General features: G+C 35.0%; 1 protein-coding gene across 3 annotated transcripts in view; it reads right to left on the bottom strand.

Annotated features, from left to right (window-relative positions):
• LOC123536074 (uncharacterized) overlaps nt 1-22,044 on the bottom strand; it is a 47,398-nt gene that overhangs the window by 5,771 nt on the left and 19,583 nt on the right. The window contains exons 2-3 of one of the 3 annotated variants that reach the window (XM_053528971.1): nt 18,260-18,913; nt 8,960-11,613 (exon numbers count right to left, since the gene is read on the bottom strand). The exons of 1 other annotated variant lie outside the window; for it this stretch is intronic. In XM_053528971.1, coding sequence (XP_053384946.1) covers nt 11,602-11,613; nt 18,260-18,724 — 477 coding nt within the window. In that variant the 5' untranslated portion in view covers nt 18,725-18,913 and the 3' untranslated portion in view covers nt 8,960-11,601. Of the gene's footprint in view, nt 1-8,959; nt 11,614-18,259; nt 18,914-22,044 lie in introns of those variants that run through there. One more of the 3 variants, XM_045318874.2, reaches the window with a different exon arrangement.

Below are 22,044 nucleotides of genomic sequence, written 5' to 3'. Positions count from 1 at the left end.
AAAAAAAGTTGTTTTCCTCAATCAATAGTTAAAATGATACATTTAAATTGTGACAGAGTGTAGAAAAGGATACGCCAATACACCAGTTTTTCTTTTGCTTGCTATAAACATGTAGGAGTTAAAACCTGTGCAAAATAGCATAAAATTAAAACTTAAGACAAAAATATTTTTTCTCAGCTAATCAGCAATAAAGTAATTTTCCCTTTTATTAAAGTGATGAATAAATTAAAACATATTTCCGCATACGAATGAATCTTACGTTTTAGTAAACATTTATGATAAACATTTAACATAAATATACATTTTAAGAGTATGGAAGACATCTTTTGAAAGACTGTTGCAGTAAAACAAAAGATCAAGCTGGTGCAAATATCTCTGGTAGAACTTAAAATATAAATCTTTGAAAAAACAGCTGCCCCAAAAAAACAATGGATGATAATTTTTAAGTACACAAACTGACCTCAAAATCAATAGGGGTCATCTGCTGGTCATGAGCAACCTCCCTATCAACTTTCATTATCCCAGGCCCAAGCGTTCTTGCGTTATCATTCGGAAACCGTTTAACTGTTCAGGGTCACTGTGACCTTGACCTTTGACATACAGATCTCAAAATCAATAGGGGTCATCTGTAGGTGATGACCAACCTTCCTATCAACTTTCTTGATCCTAGGCCCAAGTGTTCTTGAGTTTATCATCCGGAAACGGACTGGTCTACATACAGACCGATCGACCGACCGACCCACTGACATCTGCAAAACAATATACCCCTCCTTCTTTGAAGGGTGGCATAATAAAACTCTTTCAAAACATTAAATATAACAAAAATCAAAACAATGATGCATCAAAACTGCAGTATTCAAAACAATTAGTCATAAACATAATTGCAACTGAAATCATTAACATCAGCTACCAAGGGCAAATTGCCTTAAGGAAATATCTTCATTTATAGCAAACACATGCGTCTTTGATGTTAAACCTTTTTTTGCATGTGTGTATCTGCACATTACTGGCGCAAAGCCTGCTAGGTTTGTTTGTTTGTTTTGTAAGTTTATTTATTGCCACCCCTGTAACCCATATGGGCGACTTCTCCAGAAGATTGCTAGTAACGTTGCACAACATAGAATGAGCTGCAATTCCAATTGGTTCTTAAATGTGTCAGATGTAAAGCACCCATACTTGGAAAACTTGTCCCATGTTTGTAAATTTTAATTGGTAGAGTTGGGGATTGAACTTAGGACCCCAAGTTTCGAAGTAAGACAGTGTTACCACTGGACCATTGCTTCCGCTCTTCTAGGTGTTTTATGTCCTGCTTAATGATACTGAGCTGGTCGACAAGTTTTTAGTATTAGCCTTTAATAGTTTTCAGTATAAGCCCAAAAATACACTTCTTATTGGTAATTCTTCCAATTCAAAAATCCAACATGTTTTGTCCTTCAGAAGCTGAATTAGTTATGTTAGTATATGTACTGGTAAAATCACCCATCGGTTTAGGTCCAAAACTGTTCGACGCTGAATTATCAAGCATGGAAAAACTATACAGGACGGTTGCCTGTGGTTAGTAAATACTACTATTGTTCTGGGAGTCTTAAGGTCTAATTCAAGGTAAAAGTGACCTGGAGTCTGTTAATGGTTTATGCTCAATAACAATACAGCTATCAAACTTCTTGGGATGATTGTCAGTTGTCAGTGGATTACTCAATGTTTTGTGGGTCAGTAGATCAAAGGTTAACTTAGGTCACAGTGATCCAAGACTGATTTCAAAAGCAGTTTTCACGCAGTGGACGGTTTAGCCGTCAGTCATCAAACTTCATAGGATGATTGCCTATGATCAATAGATTACTCCTATTGTTTTATGCGGTGAAAGGTCAAGGTTACAATGACATGGAGACGACTGAAAACGGTTTATTTCAGCCTAAAGTTTTCAAACTTCATACCATGATTGCCTGTGGTCAGTAAATGACAGTTACTAGTCAGTGTGTGACAAGAAGACTGAACGGCTTAAGCTCAATAACAAGACAGTCGTCAAACTTCATAGGATAACTGCCCGTGGTCAGTAGATGTCCTTCATTACTGTCGGGGTAAAAGAGTAAAAGATCATGGTCACAGTGACCTAGAAACTGATAACATTTTCCGCCCAATCATGGTTCATACACATTCTTTCAGACAAAATTCCCTGACATTTCCCTGACTTTTCCCTGACATGAAAGCATTTTTCCCTGACTTTTTGGTTCGGTATGATACAAACCAAGTCACCTAGTATGACTTTTGTTATCTTAAAATGTGCACATTTAGTGGTTCAATTTTAAATGAAAAATAGAATGTTGGCCTCCACCACCCCTACAGCCAACCCTTACCTCCTTTTTTGACAAACATTTAAATTGTTTAATATTTTGTTTGTTTATTCCAAATCAACTGGATATGGAGCTGGTGATTATACAAAACACACTGGCAAGCAAAATGACATGAATTATCATGCATTAAAAAGTAATCAAATACACTGTTTCAAACAAACAAATGTTTTTATGTTATGACCAATAGACAATAAAGCAATTACTTTTGGAAACCTGAACATATTAGCCAAATTGAACTGTTTTTCTGAACATAGCTTTACTAAATTACATTAAAATGGAATTGTCATTCTGATTACCAATTAAAAAGAGTAACATCTATAGGATATATACCATGCAAAACACCTTGGTAGCAAAAGCATGTCTTTAAGGTATTGTAGATAATATTATGTTTAATTTTATATATCGCACATAAAATAAGCCCTGCATAATTAAGTGACAGTATTGCATACTATTATATACAAGCAAGCTGATCAGCCCCATATCCAGCACAACAGCATAAAAACCACTAAATGTTCACAAAATGTTAACAGAGTTGTACAGGTTAAACAACTAGCTATAACACACGTGGTTAGATTGAATTAGTTTCTTCTATATGGAATTTGAAAAATATGTAGAATATAGATATATGCATATAATTTAAAATTATGCTTTAATTGTTGTAAGTGTGATAGCTTTCATGAAAAAGGAAATATTTGAAGAAACTGCCTTAACCTTTACAAATTGTTGCCTAACCAGATCAGAAAATTCCCTGACATTTTCCTGACATTTTACAAATTTCAAAATTTCCCTGACATTTTGTAAAATTCCCTGACAATTCCCTGACCTTGAAAAAAATTTTTTTTCCCTGACTTTTCCCTGACGCGTATGAACCCTGCCAATAACTAAATAATGCTTTGGTCTACAGTTGTCTTGAAAACATCACAGGATAATTAATTCTGTCAATAGATGGCTGTTGCTTTGTGGTCAAAGGTCAAAGTGACCTGAAGGCTTTAAACATTTGTGCTCGGTGACTAAAGAACGCTTTGGCATAAAAATGTCAAATTTCGTAGAATTATTACCTGTGGCTAGTACATGACCCCTATTGTTGTGGGGGAGGGGTCAGTAAATCAAAGATACATGTCACAGTAGCCTAGAAACTGAAAACATTATCTGCTAAATCACTATTTGAGCCGTGCCATGAAAAAACCAACATAGTGGCTTTGTGACCAGCATGGATCCAGACCAGCCTGCGCATCCGAGCAGTCTGGTCAAGATCCATGCTGTTCGCTTTCAAAGCCTATTGGAACTAGAAAATGCTTTTGTAAAAAAGCGCATGTCTCCCCCAATGCAAAGTCCTATAGGCAAGAAGTCAATAGGGGTCAGGAACGAAAGTTGAAGAGACACTGATGACTGGCTGCAATAGGGATCATCTACTTGGCATGTCCAGTCATCCCGCTAAATTTCAACACTGTTGGCCTAGTGGTTCTCAAGTCACTGCTCAGGCTCCTGTGACCTTGACCTTTGATCAAGTGACCTCAAAATAAATAGGGGTCATCTACTCTGCATGTCCAATCATCCTATTAATTTTCAACATTGTAGGTCAAGTGGTTCTCAAGTTATTTCCAAAAAATGATTTTACATGAACAGGCCACTGTGACCTTGACCTTTAATAGACTGACCCCAAAATCAATAGGGGTCATCTACTCATCTGTTCAATCATCCTATGAAGTTTCAAGATTCTGGGTCAAGTGGTTCTCAAGTTACTGACCGGATATGGTTTTCAATGTTCAGGCCCCTGTGACCTTGACCTTTAATGGAGTAACCCAAAATCGATAGGGGTCATCTACTTTGCATGCACAATCATCCCATGAAGTTTCAACATTCTGGGTCAAGTGGTTCTCTAGTTATTGATCGGAAATGGTTTTCCATGTTCAGGCCCCTGTGACCTTGACCTTTGATGGAGTGACCCCAAAATCAATAGGGGTCATCTACTCTTCATGACCAATCATCCTATGAAGTTTCAACATTCTGGGTCAAGTGGTTCTCTAGTTATTGATCGGAAATGGTTTTCAATGTTCAGGCCCCTGTGACCTTGACCTTTGACGGAGTGACCCCAAAATCAATAGGGGTCATTTACTCTTCATGACCAATCATCCTATGAAGTTTCAACATTCTGGGTCTAGTGGTTCTCTAGTTATTGATCGGAAATGGTTTTCAATGTTCAGGCATGTGACCTTGACCTTTGACAGAGTGACCCCAAAATCAATAGGGGTCATCTACTCTTCATGACCAATCATCCTATGAAGTTTCAACATTCGGGGTCAAGTGGTTCTCTAGTTATTGATCGGAAATGGTTTTCAATGTTCAGGCCCCTGTGACCTTGACCTTTGATGAAGTGACCCCAAAATCAATAGGGGTGGTCTACTCCAGCAGCCCTACAACCCTATGAAGTTTGAAGGTTCTAGGTCAAATGGTTCTCCAGTTATTGCTCGGAAATGAAGTGTGACGGACGGACGGAAGGACGGACAGGGCAAAAACAATATGTCTCCTGGGGGAGACATAATTAGAGAAACTGTTAGCGAACAGCATGGATACTGACCAGACTGCGCGGATACACAGGCTGGTCTGGATCCATGCTGGTCGCAAAGCCACTATGTTGGTTTTCTCATGGCACGGCTCATTTGTATTTGAACACGGACGGAAACAGTGAGATAAGCATTTCAAATATTCATCATATATTTGTAAAATGTAAAGAAACTTTAATGCACAAACATAGATTTATGGAAATGAGTTTGTTTTCGTTTGCACAGATGACTTGCCCACTGTTCATTTATAGTATGCATGAACACACACAGTCCATCCATTCATTGAAACCGCAAAGAATCAAGACATTCAAATCTTGCCAACATCACCTGATTAGAAGGAGATAAGCTGTGCAACTGAATAATAACTTCTGAAAAGGCTTGGTTGCTATCCAAGGTACCACAGGCCTAATCTGATGAAATCTGGAGTCTAGAAGATCTAGATGACCACGCTGATAAGTAAATACTGGTGGCTTATCCAGTTAAGAGCAGTTAGAACTAAAAAGCATGGAATAATTCATAACAACTTTATTTGCTTAAATATGCAACAGAAGAACAACATTCAATCATCATTACTTTAAACTCGACATTCAATTACATACAATAAACACGTTTTCATAACAACTTGGTGTAAAACCTGGTTTCGATCCCAGTACGTTTGTCTTTGTACCTACTGTCAATGCAACAAAGTATTATGGAAATTTTCTTAACTGATCAACTCGACATAAGCTTTAGTTTATAATGACCTATTCTAATCATAGTTTACAATTATCGGGACTGCCTATGCAGCACACCACAAAATTATGGCCCACGCACTTGCATTCCAATTATACATTGTATATAATTAAGGCACCAGTAATTGGGTGTTGTATAACATGACTTGGTCATGTCAACTAAATCAGTGCTACCAATAAGAAGCTAACTATATAAATCAATAAGTTATAGACAGTATTACATCAAAGTTTCTGTCATGAATTGTAAACTCATTCAATTCAAATATGGATCAAGACCTTTGCACAAAACACACACTATCTTGACTCTTTTAGCCATTTCTGAAATACCTGTCACATAATAATAGTAATCATAACTAGGCAAAAACCAGATCTGTTACCCCTTTTAACAAATAAATTCTCATGGAATAATAAATAAAGCAATCATATAGCACTTACACTATAAAACTTTTATAAAGTAAGTCATTGTAAGTGTGATTGAGACATATGTCCATATGTAAATTTTACAAGTGGAAAGATTTTTAACACCCCTCAAAACACTTTCTTTTTCTTTCAGATATAAAATTATTTCAAGTCTCAAAACTGGAGAGATTTTCATGTCATTTAACAACATACATTTTCTGGTCCCTCAGAAGTATCTTCCTAACTAGAAGGCATTTTCTCTAAACATTAGTCTTTCATGTCAATGAACCAAATATTCAGTAAAAATACTCTGAAAAGGAGATACTCATTTTTTCTCAGAGACTAAGCATAAGATCTTTGATGATTTTATATATTCAATGCTGTCTGTATATTTTTGCACAATATTATGTCTTCAATCTAATCACAAACAGATAATGAACCATCAAATGTAGTGTCTTTTCATTAGCACATCAGAAGTCAAGTTTAGCACTTCAAAAACAAGTACAATGTATATAGCACTTAAAAAACAATGGAAAATATATAGCACAAATGTACAACATAAAATTATGAACTAGAAACAAACTACATGAACTTTGTATATCAAACTCAATATAACAGCTAAGAGGAAAAACGTTGTCATCATTTTTTTTGACCACCTGGGTTTTAGGGCGATCTATTTTTCATTTTCATAAAAATTAATGAGTAGCTAACATCATACCTTTTAAATAAACAAATATTTGTGACAAAATCTAGAAAACAATCTGGAAACTACCTGTAAAATGCAACATTGACATTTCAACGTTTTTCCCGCAGCTCATTGTATAACTCTAAAACTAAGAGTTTTAGGAATTAACCCGTGTTATAAATAATATACAAAAGATACAATCTATGCCTAATGCAGTTTAAGCTAAAAATGCTGATATAGTAACTAACATTACGTTTAAATTTCTCAGCTAAGCAGCAATAAAGACATTTTCTATAAGATGATGAATAAACTGGAACATATTGCCAAATAAAGTGATAGTAGTCATATCCTACATTCAACTAAATATCAAACATAAAGATATGTTTTAAGAGTGTGAATTTAAGACATATATTTGAAATGACTATTGCACTCATGTGATTTAAAAACATACCAATTCCATGGGTGAAAGTATGGAATATTGAAAATCCTGAAAAAATTGAATTCAATATTTACAACTGTGTAAATCTCTTTCACTCATAAAACATGTTTATTAAACAAAAACTCTCCATTGGATGCCAATCAAATTGTTCTGATAAAAATGAAAATAACAATCTGTGTAAAACAATAACACAGAAGTAAAACTCTGAAGGTAAACAAGAGGACCATGATGGTTCTGAATCGCTCACCTGCTCCCACATGACCCAGTTTTGAGTATGACATCGTTTTTTCTATTATTTGACATAGTGACCTAGTTTTTGAGCTCATGTGACCCAGTTTTGAACTTGACCTAGATATCATCAAGATAAAAATTCTGATCAATTTTCATGAAGATCCATTGAAAAATATGGCCTCTAGAGAGGTCACAAGGTTTTTCTATTATTTGACCTATTGACCTAGTTTTCGAAGGTACGTGACCCTGTTTTAAACTTGACCTAGATATCATCAAGGTGAACATTCTCACTAATTTTCATGAAGATCTCATGAAAAATATGGCCTCTAGAGAGGTCACAAGGTTTTTCTATTTTTATACCTACTGGCCTAGTTTTTGACCGCACGTGACCCAGTTTCGAAATGACCTAGATATCATCAAGGTGAACATTCAGACCAGTTTTCATGAAGATCCATTCAAAAATATGGCCTCTAGACAGGTCAAAAGATTTTTCTAATTTTCGACCTACTGACCTAGTTTTTGACCACAGTTGACCCAGTTTCAAACTTGACCTAGATATCATCAAGATGAACATTCAGACCAACTTTCATACAGATCCCATGAAAAGTGTGGCCTCTAGAGAGGTCACAAGGTTTTTCTATTATTTGACCTACTGACCTAGTTTTTGAAGGCACGTGACCCAGTTTCGAACTTGACCTAGATATCATCAGGGTTTTCCCGGACGCAGGTTTTCTGCGTCGCTGACGCGTTTTTACTGCTTTGAACTCGCATTTTTTAGTACCTCAGCGTCCCACTGGACCCGCAAAATCGGTCACGAAACTCCTTTGCACTGAAGCCGCCTTTGCGCAGATACCCATGTAAAATGCACAGTTTTTTACCACCGGGACCATCACTGAATCGTGGGTGCTCATTATACACAGGTATAGACGATTTTCCAACTTAAAACTAGTTTTGTTATCGATGTTCGCCATTTTGGTAAAGGGAAACTACTCTCCGCGCTAACTGTCACCGCTAAAATCTAAGATTGCCGTTACGTTCCGTAAAAGATCGAATGGTTTATTTTTTTATTAAACAAAATTAATTTCATATAAATTTTGATGAAAAAATATTAATAAATCACAGAAATTATGATACTAATTAAGGATCGAGTATTATCTTTAACCGAGATAAAACTGTGAACAACATAATTGACACGAGGTGACACGTTAATTGCCGGTAATTACTGGCTGTTTGATCATAACAAAAAGACTATCACACCTTTTGTAATCAGTCTGAATTGAGAAGCTCATGCCATTTTGAAAGAAACCATTCCGAAATATTGAATCAACTGCTATCTAAATTAAAAAGATACAATTAAGTTCATTCGGTTTTAGGGTAAATTTTTATAGTGATAATGTCCATTTTCAAGATCAATAATTTGTGGACCCCCAAAAATTATTAGGGACCCTTAAATTAGCAGCCATGGGAGTCCATGGACTCCCAAATAAAAAACCCGAGGGAAAACCCTGTATCATCAAGGTGAACACTGACCAATTTTCATGAAGATCTTATGAAATATATGGCCTCTAGAGAGGTCACAAGGTTTTTCTATTTTTAGACCTACTGACCTAGTTTTTGACCGTACGTGACCCAGTTTCGAACCTGACCTAGATATCATCAAGATAAACATTCTGACCAATTTTCATAAAGACCCCATGAAAAATGTGACCTCTAGAGTGGTCACAAGCAAAAGTTTACGCACGCACGCACGCACGACGGACGCTGCGCGATCACAAAAGCTCACCTTGTCACTTCGTGACAGGTGAGCTAAAAACAAACACCTTTTGTGTAAGCTTTTAAAGTACCCTGGTCCCTGTAATAATGTTGGTATTATGGATGTTATCATCAAAATAAAAATTAAATTTCAGCAGATAATATGTCATAAAACATAGGAGATTCTATGTCCTCTTTTAACCTTTACCCAGCTAAAGATCTTAAATGGACTGGTCCATCATTCAATTTGGGCAGCACCACTTATTATTTCATAAGGTGTTCACTGAAAATTTACTGACTGAATAAACCATAATCAGTCTGCATGAATGTGCAGGCTGATTTTGGTTTACACTAGCTGGTCGCAAAAGCAAAACAAGAGCGCTGACGCTCATCTGATTTTTTTTTGTGTAATAGAAATATTGTCCTACCCATGATTTTCTAAGTCTAAAAAGGGCCATCATTCTTGCAAAAAGCAGGATAGAGTTATGTTTCTTGATGTTCAGTGTCCACTAATGATGGTGAAAAACTGTTGCAAGTTTTAAAGCAATAGCTTTGATAGTTTATGAGAAAAGTTGACTTAAACATAATACATAACCAAGAAAATGATTTTCTAAGTCCAAAAGGGGCAATAATTATTGCAAAAAGCAGGATGGAGTTATGTTTCTTGCTGCACTGGGTCAGCTTATGATGGTGAATAAGTGTTGCAAGTTTTAAAGCAATAGCTTTGATAGTTTAGGATAAAAGCTGACCTAAACATAAAACTTAGCCAATGAAACTGATTTTCTAAGTCCAAAAGGGGCAATAAATCTTGCAAAAAGCAAGATGGAGTTATGTTTCTTGATGTACAGGGTCTGCTTATGATGGTGAACAAGTATTCCAAGTTTCAAAGCAATAGCTTTGGTAGTTTAGGAGAAAAGTTGACCTAAACATAAAACTTAACCAAGAAATCTGATATTTTCTAAGTAGAAAAGGGGCCATAAATCTTGCAAAAAGCAAGATGGAGTTATGTTTCTTGCTATACAGGGTCAGCTTATGATGGTGAACAAGTATTCCAAGTTTCAAAGCAATAGCTTTGATAGTTTAGGAGAAAAGCTGACCTAAACATAAAACTTAACCAGGCAACGCCGACGCAGACGCCGACAACCGCTCAAGTGATGACAATAACTCATCATTTTTTTTCAAAAAATCAGATGAGCTAAAAAATCACTTGCCGCCAGCAGGCTGAAGGTTAAAACTGAAGTATTATGCAAAATAACCACAGTAATTCGAAATGAAATCATCAACATCAGCTACCTGGGGCAAACTGCCTGCCTGTTTGAAATTATTGTCAATCATAATTAAACACTCTGCTTTTGATATTTACCTTATGCTTCCATGTGGGAAAAAAATGTAGAAAGTTGCATTTAATGACCCAATTAATTTCTTGGCAATTTTTGGTCCTGTAACATCACAAAATTTAATGTATTACTTTGTATCACAAATAGATTAACTAATTTGTTACAAACTTTGAAATTTTCAAACAGTTTGTCTTTAAATGTTCCCAAATACTGCTGTTTTTGCAGTCTTTTAAAGACTTGGATGCTAAGAAATGTGAAAAAAAAAAACTTTCCATATACATGTATTCTGTTAAATAAATGTCAATTTTATGTGGATACACACTGTCATAGTATGTCAAGGATGCAAAAGGCAGAATATTAAAGACATTTTGTAAAAAGACATATTTTAAAGGACAAACAAATATAACTGATCAGACAGACATAAAGAATAACACAATGGTAAGTGCATATCTTTAGTTATCTCAAGAGAAAAATGATATGATAGAACTGGGAGATTTGATAAAACTGGGAGATTTGATAAAACCGGGAGACTTTCAAAAGGGTAAAGGACTTCAATTCTAGGATTTCTTTACTTCAGATCAAAAGATTAAAGGTGCTTTAATAACAAAGCAGTAACTTAAACAAAAATAATAAAACAAGCAACAAAGAAATTGAATGGCAAGCTAGAGTATAAAATAGAAAGCGAAATAAAGCAAAGTAACTAACAAAGAATAAGCAACTAATTATAAATATATAACTAGGTAAAAAACAACATAGACAACTGGGTAAAATCAATATAACAAGAAAAATGGTATTACAAATAACTTATTCAATAATATAAATAAGCAAAATTTTACAAGCGAAGACTGACACTTCTTACATCTGCTATGTTCTCTTAGTACCAATCATGCTGTCATGGCATGAGATTACAGCATGGCATGAATATTAGTAATAGTGTGTTAATCTCTGTCACCATTTACTATTGTTTTTTGACAGAAATGATTAAATTTTAATACATAATGATTTACAACAGTGCTTTAGAAGCAAAGACACTTTTCTTGATAGATTTGCAGAAAATACCTTTCAAACCCACTAGTAAATTGAAAATCTACTGCTCAGTTACTTTATCCAATCTAGGGTTGAACCTGCAATCCCAAAATCAGAAGACAGACATACAAAATATGAATTCCACATACAAAACAGGTTTACAGGTCATATATATGTGATTGCTGTGCAACAGCCAACTCTAAAACTAGAGAAAATCATTACTCTAATTGCTGTAAATGAGATTGTAAAATTGATTAAACTGCTGCACTGATGATCAGGATTATTGCTGTTTGTGGCAATGCTAGCAAATATTAAATAGAAACACACATCTAAATGAAATTATGAAGGGCATAATGATCCCTTAATTTGTTAACCTGAAATAGGGTTCAAACTGTTATATATCAAATACATAAATCATATTGAAGTTTCACTTTGTTATACAGGTACAATATGCTTGAATTTGGTAGAAATGTTTGAAATTGTATCAGTTTTTGCAAAATGTTAATGGTCCTTAAGCTGTGGATTCAATGTTAATCAACAGGTTACAGTGTGGATTCAATGTTATAACATTAACCTAGACAATCCCATTGATCAACATGTTACAGCGTAGATTCAATGTTATAACATTTATCTAGACAATCCGATCAATATGCTGAGAAATTTCTCAATACTGTGAAATCATTAATATTCATGGGGGATTAATTTTCGTGGATTTTGTGGTTGAGTCAATCCACAAAATTTAATCCCAACGAAGAAGTAAAATTCCTATTCATTTTATGTTCAAAAGTTGAAATCCACGAATTCATGTCCCACGAAATTGCCATTTTGACCAAAACCACGAAATTTAATGCCCACGAAATTAAATGATTTTACAGTACCCAAACTATGTCAAGCTCACATTGTAAAATATCATTGGCAAGAATTTTCATTAAACATAATTATATAATACCCTAGTGTAATGAAATAAATGTAACAACAGGGCACTCGTTTGGCCGTTTTTGGGGCCAAATATCGGCCCCATTCCCCTCTCAAAATAATATGTTTTTTCCCCCTTTCTCAGAAAAAAATTCCCCTCGAAAACACCCAAAACAAGAGCTGTCGGATGACAGCGCACTCGACTATTCGAAGAATTGATTGAAGAATGGGGTCAAAATATTTCCATAGATTTTCAGACTAAACAAAAAAATGGATTAAACAAAAAATGTTCCTGTATTTGTGGATTTCAATTAGTCTTGCACTAAATGGCAATGTGTGACCATGATAGCAAATATGTTAAGTTATATGTTAGGCAAAACATGGACTTATATGAAAAATTTAACTAATTTCTAAGTCCAAAAAGGGCCATAATTCAGTCAAAATAGTTGACAGAGTTATGTACTCTTGCCTACAGATGGAAATCATGTTGATAAACTAGTGTTAAAAGTTTCAAAGCCACAGTTCAAACAGTTTTGACAAAACGCTGACTTGTAAGAAAAACTGAACAAATTTCAAAGTCCAAAAAGGGCCATAATTCAGTCAAAATAATTGTCAGAGTTATGTACTCTTGCCTACAGATGGAAATCATAATGATAAACAAGTGTTTAAAGTTTAAAAGCCATATGTCAAATAGTCTTGACAAAACATGGCCATTTACAAAACAGAACCAATTTCCAAGTTCAAAAAGGGCCATAATTCAGCCAAAAAAGATGAGAGAGTTACGTACTCTTGCCTATTGATAGAGACTATTATACTGAACAAGATATAAAAGTTTCAAAGCCATATGTCAAACACTTTACACAAAAAATAAACTGGTACGAAAAACTTAACCAAGATTTCTAAGTCAAAAGGGGCCATAATTCAGTCAAAATGCTTGATGGAGTTATGTACTCTTGCCTACAACTGGACATTGTGATGGTAAACAAGTGTTGAAAGTTTCAAAGCTTTATCTCAAAAGACTTTGTCAAAATGTGGACTGGTACGAAAAACATAACCAAGATTTCTAAGTCAAAAAGGGGCCATAATTCAACCAAAATGCTTGATGGAGTTATGTACTCTTGCCTACAACTGAACATTGTGATGGTAAACAAGTGTTGAAAGTTTCAAAGCTTTATCTCAAAAGACTTTGTCAAAATATGAACTGGTACGAAAAACTTAACCAAGATTTCTAAGTCAAAGGGGGCCATAATTCAGTCAAAATGCTTGACAGAGTTATGTACTCTTGCCTATAACTGGACATGGTGATGGTAAACAAGTGTTGAAAGTTTCAAAGCTTTATCTCAAAAGACTTTGTCAAAATGTGGACTGGTACGAAAAACATAACCAAGATTTCTAAGTCAAAAAGGGGCCATAATTCAACCAAAATGCTTGATGGAGTTATGTACTCTTGCCTACAACTGAACATTGTGATGGTAAACAAGTGTTGAAAGTTTCAAAGCTTTATCTCAAAAGACTTTGTCAAAATATGAACTGGTACGAAAAACTTAACCAAGATTTCTAAGTCAAAGGGGGCCATAATTCAGTCAAAATGCTTGACAGAGTTATGTACTCTTGCCTATAACTGGACATGGTGATGGTAAACAAGTGTTGAAAGTTTCAAAGCTTTATCTCAAAAGACTTTGTCAAAATGTGGACTGGTACGAAAAACTTAACCAGGGTGTGACGCCGACGCCGACACAGACGCCGACGCCGTGGTGAGCAGGATAGCTCTACTTATTCTTCGAATAGTCGAGCTAAAAATTTGAAAGGAAACTCCCGAAAATGTACGTAATTACTCGTTGGCGAACCTTTTTGAGTACGAAACCAATATAAACATTCACAAGTCTTCTCCCCTTAATAGACTGTCCAATGAATTCTCTCGTAACAAAGCCGGTACGGATACATTCGGAATTTTCGGATATTGCCTTTGCCAAATAAAAATGTTGCATCATCAGAAACACTACAGAAAAAAAATCACATCAAAACCCCCAGAAAGTTGTAAGAAAATCGACATTTTATTTAAACAAAAAAGTCTAGAAACATTAGAAAACCCATCCTATCCTACAACAAGCACTACAACCTCGCAAGATTCTAAAGAATCTACGGAAGTCGTGCCCAGTTCAAGCAGTCATGATAATTTCTGATAAACGCAAAGCTGTGTCATGTGAGCCTGAGTCCTGTTCTACTTCTTATTTCAGGTGTTTATATTCTCATGTTAGACCTTTCAAATTGTTTGTAGTTACTTTAACCTACTGAACTAAATGGTTTGTCTTCAGTTTGGCAAGTTGAAGTTCACAGATCAGTGGTAAAGAGTAATACTTAAGACAGTTTATAAATTATTTACCCATAAATAACTTTATTTTAAATGAAATTTTATTAAGAACTAAAATAAATGATAAATGACACTCAGCTTGAGAAGGCTATTGGCCATTTTACTTCAGAGTAGAAAAATTGAAATATAAGGTTGGATGTAACAGTCACCATGAGTAAAACATCATGTCAAAAGTTTTGATAAATGGAAGTTTAAGAAGAAATAAATATAGAAGAACAATATTTGCATAATTATTTGTTGGTATTTGTCAGAAAATATAGCTAAATGATAGAAAAGAGTGGTATTAATAAGTGTGAAAGTCACAACATACACATGGCTAAAAATTCCCCTTTTTGTCTTAAAACGACGAAAAATTCCCCTTCCTGAGGGTATGTGTACCTGTCCCCAAAAGTTGTCTAGTGCCCTGAACAAGAGGACCATGATGGTCCTGAATCGCTCACCTGTCCCAACATGAACCAGTTTTGAACTGAGTATGACGTTGTTTTTTCTCTCTATTATTTGACATAGTGACCTAGTTTTTGAGCTCATGTGACCCAGCTTTGAACCTGACCTAGATATCATCAAGATGAACATTCAGACCAACTTTCATACAGATCCCATGAAAAATATGGCCTCTAGAGAGGTCACAAGGTTTTTTTTATTATTTTACCTACTGACCTAGTTATTGACGGCACGTGACCCAGTTTCGAACTTGACATAGATATCATCAAGGTGAACATTCTGACCAATTTTCATGAAGATCCATTCAGAAGTATGACCTCTAGAGAGGTCACAAGGTTTTTCTATTTTTAGACCTGATGACCTAGTTTTTGACCGCAGCTGACCCAGTTTCGAAATTGATCTAGATATCAAGATGAACATTCAGACCAACTTTCATACAGATCCCATGAAAAATGTGGCCTCTAGAGAGGTTACAAGGTTTTTCTATTATTTGACCTACTGACCTAGTTTTTGAAGGCACATGACCAAGTTTCGAACTTGACCTAGATATCATCAAGGTGAACATTCTGACCAATTTTCATGAAGATCCATTGAAAATTATGGCCTCTAGAGAGGTCACAAGGTTTTTCTATTTTACGACCTACTGACATAGTTTTCGAAGGCACGTGACCCAGTTTCGAACATTCTGACTAATTTTCATGAAGATCTTGTGAAAAATATGGCCTCTAGAGAGGTCACAAGGTTTTTCTATTTTTAGAGCTACTGACCTAGTTTTTAACCACAGTTGACCCAGTTTCGAACTTGGCCTAGATATCATCAAGATGAACATTCAGACCAACCTTCATACAGATCCCATGAAAAATATGGACTCTAGAGAGGTCACAAGGTTTTTTTTATTATTTTACCTACTGACCTAGTTATTGACGGCACGTGACCCAGTTTCGAACTTGACATAGATATCATCAAGGTGAACATTCTGACCAATTTTCATGAAGATCCATTCAAAAGTATGACCTCTAGAGAGGTAACAAGGTTTTTCTATTTTTAGACCTAATGACCTAGTTTTTGACCGCAGCTGACCCAGTTTCGAACTTGACCTAGATATCATCAAGATGAACATTCAGACCAACTTTCATACAGATCCCATGAAAAATATGGCCTCTAGAGAGGTCACAAGGTTTTTCTATTATTTGCCCTGTTGACCTAGTTTTTGAAGGCACATGACCCAGTTTCGAACATGACCTAGATATCATCAAGGTGAACATTCTGATCAATTTTCATGAAGATCTTGTGAAAAATATGGCCTCTAGAGAGGTCACAAGGTTTTTCTATTTTTAGACCTACTGACCTAGTTTTTGACCGCACGTGACCCAGTTTCGAACTTGACCTAGATATCATCAAGATGAACATTCTGACCAAATTTCATAAAGATCCCATGAAAAATGTGACCTCTAGAGAGGTCACAAGCAAAAGTTAACGCACGGACGACAGACGCTGCGCGATCACAAAAGCTCACACTGTCACTTTGTGACATGTGAGCTAATAAAAGTGATATGACTACCTTTTAACAGCTGTGTTAAACCGTAACACACAAATAACTTCTTTTACAATCTATTAAGATGGAATTATAAATACCAGCTCAACAATACTCCAAACAAGAGCTGTCACAGGAGACAGCACGCTTGACTATTTCAATGCTGGATAGTGAAAATGTGCACATTAAAGGAAGCAAAAGCTATCATTGTGAATAACGATACTGGGCAATAGCTTAAATCCGTGTCAAATGCATTTAGTAATAACACAGACAAAGTGAAAATGCATCAAAATATTAACTTCATATAAAAATTCATAGAATTTTCCACAAGAGCAATGCATCGTGTGTCATATCATGTGACTAATAATGCAGAATAACTATTTTAAGTTTGAATCAAATCCATATGGTCGAAAATGAGGAACAACTTTCTTAAGTTTTAAGCAAATCCATCCAGTCATAACAGAGACCTGAAAGTGCTTCAAAACTCAAAGGTGTGAACAATGATGTGCAAACCAGCAACAGGGTGGGTAGGACCAGCTCTTCATATACTTCATATAGTCAAGCTTAAAAACAAAAACTAGGGGAATTATTGCTATCATGCAGAAAGTAAAACTGAGGAAATGTTGTTTCAGATGTTAAAGGGAACATGTTTAAATATAAAACAAAATGAAACACATGGCTCATGAACAATCTGTAAAAAAGTTTGATTTCCATATAAAACTGTATCAATTTTGATTGCAAAAGAAAGATGCATTACAGAGTCTGTCAGACAGGTATTGGCCCCAGTTCTCAACAGAATATAAATTAATATAAAAAAAATGTTGGTCCTTCTCCTCATACCTTTATGAAAATTAACCCCAGAGTATGTAACTATCAACATTATCAGCATACCCAATTTCAAAATTACCAATAAATTAAGTACACTGTATAAACTTTAAGATAAATTACCGTTAGTTAACATATTAATCTCTTTGGTTTCATTTATCTTACAGTACTTTTTTATAAAAAATATTTATAAAGAAACCCTGCCCTTGAAAATGAAACAATTTTAACTACATTACAATGTCAAATTAATAATAGATTGCTTACAAACAAAAAACATAGTACAGTAAAATTGGCAGTGGATAAACAATTAAATCTACAGTAAGAACTTATTCAACTTTCGATAAGCAAATGTCAAAAATCAGTTCATTACATTTTGACAAATGATTATTGTATTTGGCTTTTAAGTTTTAAATCTACTTTTTCTCACAAAGTGGACAGTAACACTTTTATCTACAAAGCAGTACTCCTTCCCATGACCTCTGAGGTATGATCAAGGTGTGTTTAAGTAAAAAGCATCAGCCCACTAATTTGATTTAAGCCTTTACAAGTGTTTACTACACAACGTAAGCCAAAAAAAGTACCCTTTACATCATTAATTTGGTATTTTAAGGACAGCATTCTTCCCTACCAAGTTTTTTGCAGAAGACGTGTAACTCACGTTTTGTCCTTCGGAAACTGAAGTAGTCTGTGTCAAATTTAACAATGTCGTATTGGCATGTTCTATTATCGTTGTAAGCCCGGAACTGCTCGACTCTGAATCTCCAGGTGGAGAAGCCAGCAAGCATAATACCACGAAAGCAAGCATCACGATCAGCATTACTATCACAATCGCGACTCCAAATTTGGCTTTCACCAAGTATTTCCTTCGAATATCCTGTGATCCGATGTTGTTCATTAACAAGTCCGGTTTGCCATTTTTATATTCTCCCCGTGTTATAACAATATCAACCATGTTCTGGTTGCTCGGTTTGAAACACATCGTTGAATATTTTCGGTCACCGAATGACTGAGTTATCGTAAACTCGTGATTCTCCGACATGAAGCTGTTTACTGAATGATTATTTACCAAATGTTCATGATCTTCTTCACAATCATCAATAAGATTGTCAGACCCGAGGGCCATTTTTCAACAGTCTTGTGTGGTCTTAGTTGTTATGTTCCTTTTTTTTTATTAGCTCAATGCTCTCTATTTGTTGTTGCTTTCCGTAGTTTAAAAAATAAAATAAAGTTTTTTAACGACTGATTTAACAGATATCTAAAGACGTTTTTACAGCTCCCTTGCACACTGTCAAGTTTTATCAAGGAACTTCATCTGGAAATACAAAAATTAAACAAGCAACTGATTAGTCAGTTTAGTACTATTACAAACTGATGAAATCACAGTCTATTTATAGTACACATGTACACTAACAATATTTTACTATCAGCCGATATACCATTTAGTAATCTACCTAGTATTGAATGCTTGTAATCCAATAAATATAAGAAGACATTAAAGATCGGAATAACCCACCAAAACTATTTGTTTAAAAAAAATACTTTTTAGATAGACAGACAGACAGACACTGACAGACAGGTAGACATATCCTGCTCAAAATAAAAGTCCTTACAAATCGCACAAAAAAGTTATCATTTGTGTCATTTCAGTTATTTTACAACCCCTCTTAAAACTGGCTCAGTGTTCCCACTAGCATTTAAAGTTGGGGGTTAAAACTGAGATTTTCTTGCACTTTTGCCACCCCCTCACTAAAAGATATAATGTATAATATTTACTGGGGGTGCAAAGTACCAACCTGAGGGTGAAAAAACCATTTTGGGGTTTCTGGGAACACTGTCCAGGGGCTGTTACATTTATCCTATGGCCTAAATGTAAATAAACAGCTTACGAGAATATTTTTTTCAACTTTTTAACAAAAAGTTACAAAACTGCACTTCTTATGCTTTAAACATGGTCAGTGATGTTACAAATCCACTTACTGATGCTCTAAAGGCATAACCCCCTTGTTTGTATTTATTTTTTGACACAAAAATAATTTCCAAAAAGTCTCACTTAATAAAACAAGAGCTGTCTGATGACAGCGCGCTCGACTATTCGAAGAATTGATTGAAGAATGGGGTCAAAATATTTCCATGGATATTCAGACAAAAGAAATAAATAGATTAGACAAACAATGTTCCTGTATTACTTTGATTTCGATAAGTCTTGCACTAAATGGCAATATATGAGGCAATTTCAAAGTCCAAAAAGGGCCATAATTCTGTCAAAATAGTTATATACTCTTGCCTACAGATGGAAATTATAATGATAAACAAGTGTTCAAAGTTTAAAAGCCATATGTCAAATAGTTCTGACAAAACATGGACTTGTATGAAAACAGAACCAATTTCAAAGGAGTTATGTACTCTTGCCTATAACTGGACATAGTGATGGTAAACAGGTGTTGAAAGTTTCAAAGCTTTATCTCAAAAGACTTTGTCAAAATATGAACTGGTATGAAATATTAACCAAGATTTCTAAGTCGAAAGGGGACATAATTCAGCCAAAATCCCTGATGGAGTTTTGCACTCTTGCCTATAACTGGCCATGGTGATGGTAAACAAGTGTTGAAGGTTTCAAAGCTTTATCTTAAAAGACTTTGTCAAAATATGAACTGGTACGAAAAACTTAACCATGATTTCTAAGTCAAAAGGGGCCATAATTCAGCTAAAATCCTTGATGGAGTTATGTGCTCTTGCCTATAACTGGCCATGATGATGATAAACAAGTGTTGAAAGTTTCAAAGCTTTATCTTAAAAGACTTTGTCAAAATATGAACTGGTACGAAAAACTTAACCATGATTTCTAAGTCAAAAGGGGCCATAATTCAGCCAAAATCCTTGATGGAGTAATGTACTCTTGCCTATAACTGGCCATGGTGTTGGTTAACAAGTGTTGAAAGTTTCAAAGTTTTATCTTAAAAGACTTTGTCAAAATATGAACTGGTACGAAAAACTTAACCATAATTTCTAAGTCAAAAGGGGCCATAATTCAGCCAAAATCCTTGAAGGAGTTATGTGCTCTTGCCTATAACTGGCCATGATGATGGTAAACAAGTGTTGAAAGTTTCAAAGCTTTATCTCAAAAGACTTTGTCAAAATGTGGACTGGTACGAAAAACTTAACCAAGGTGTGACACCGACGCCGGGGTGAGTAGGACAGCTCTACTTGTTCTTCGAATAGTCAAGCTAGAAATATTCATAAAAAAAAATGTTTCCAACCTGCCTGCCCCAATTTTTTTAGCAATTGTAACCGGAAACAAAGATTTCTTTTAGGCCTAACTGATTAGCATCTGTAATTTTAATTTGTTTTGTAGCTAAGTTGCAGCAAAACTATAAATATTTTGTATCTCCAATTGTACTAGTCCATTGTAACACTCCAGTCACTGTTAGGCAATTCAGTGTGTTTTTTTTCCCCCAGTCCAATTTAGGGACGAAATCCGGCCCAAATCCCAATAGAAAAGTAATTATTTTTCCAAATGTCAAAGCTAAAATTCCATCTTTTTTACACTTTTTCAATCAAGACTGTACCTTAGGAACATTAAACATTTGAAACACATGACAGTACGCTAATCTGATGGCAGTGATGCATTTATGGCCATTTTTCCTAAAATGCATTTTTTTTAAACAATTTTAAGATGTTTTTCCCAATTTAGATGTTTTACTGCTGTCAGTATCCCAGCCCTATTGAAAAACCACTGCAGTTACAAGTAACTCGTAACTGAAACCTTTAAATTACCTTTATCTTTTAAGTTTAAAATCTAGTTAATCTTTTCATAACTATGTTAACGCAAATTTTAACAGAATGTCATAAACAAATCAATCACTTTATGCTGATCACAAAATGAAATATCTCCAACTTTTCTTTTTATATTCAATTGTCCACCTACTGAACTCTTACAATAATGACATCAAAAGAATGTCAAAACCATTCCTTTAAATTAAATGTTTAAACAGTAATCCAGTCTAGTTTCAAGAATAACGATACTGGCACATACCACTGTATAACTTCAGGATTTTATACATGATGATGAGAAGGATATGACCTGAGTGATGAGTCAGCAGATCACACAAAGACATGCTGATCTGCTGTTGATGGTTTGATGTATGTGCATTACTATGATTAGGTAAAAACAAATTATACTGTAGCATAGGATTGCATCAGAAATGCAAAACATGATGAATATTTAATAAGGGGCGTCTGCTAAATATTGGTTACTCTGTATTGCATATATGGCAACTGTTGAACAAAAATGCAAAGGATGGGGGGGGGGGGGTTTAAAAGATTATTTTGGGACCATTAATCTCAGCCCCACATATGGCCAAAAAACAGCACCTCTGCACAAAGCTCTGTATTTGTTACCACACTATGTCTTTGGTAACTTTTGGTAACCTACAGTCTCCAGAA

This window comes from Mercenaria mercenaria, chromosome 17 (genome assembly GCF_021730395.1).
Source record: "Mercenaria mercenaria strain notata chromosome 17, MADL_Memer_1, whole genome shotgun sequence".
NCBI classification, from domain to species: domain Eukaryota; kingdom Metazoa; phylum Mollusca; class Bivalvia; order Venerida; family Veneridae; genus Mercenaria; species Mercenaria mercenaria.
Note: the sequence above shows the minus strand (reverse complement) of the source record. Positions and strands in the feature narration are given on the sequence as shown.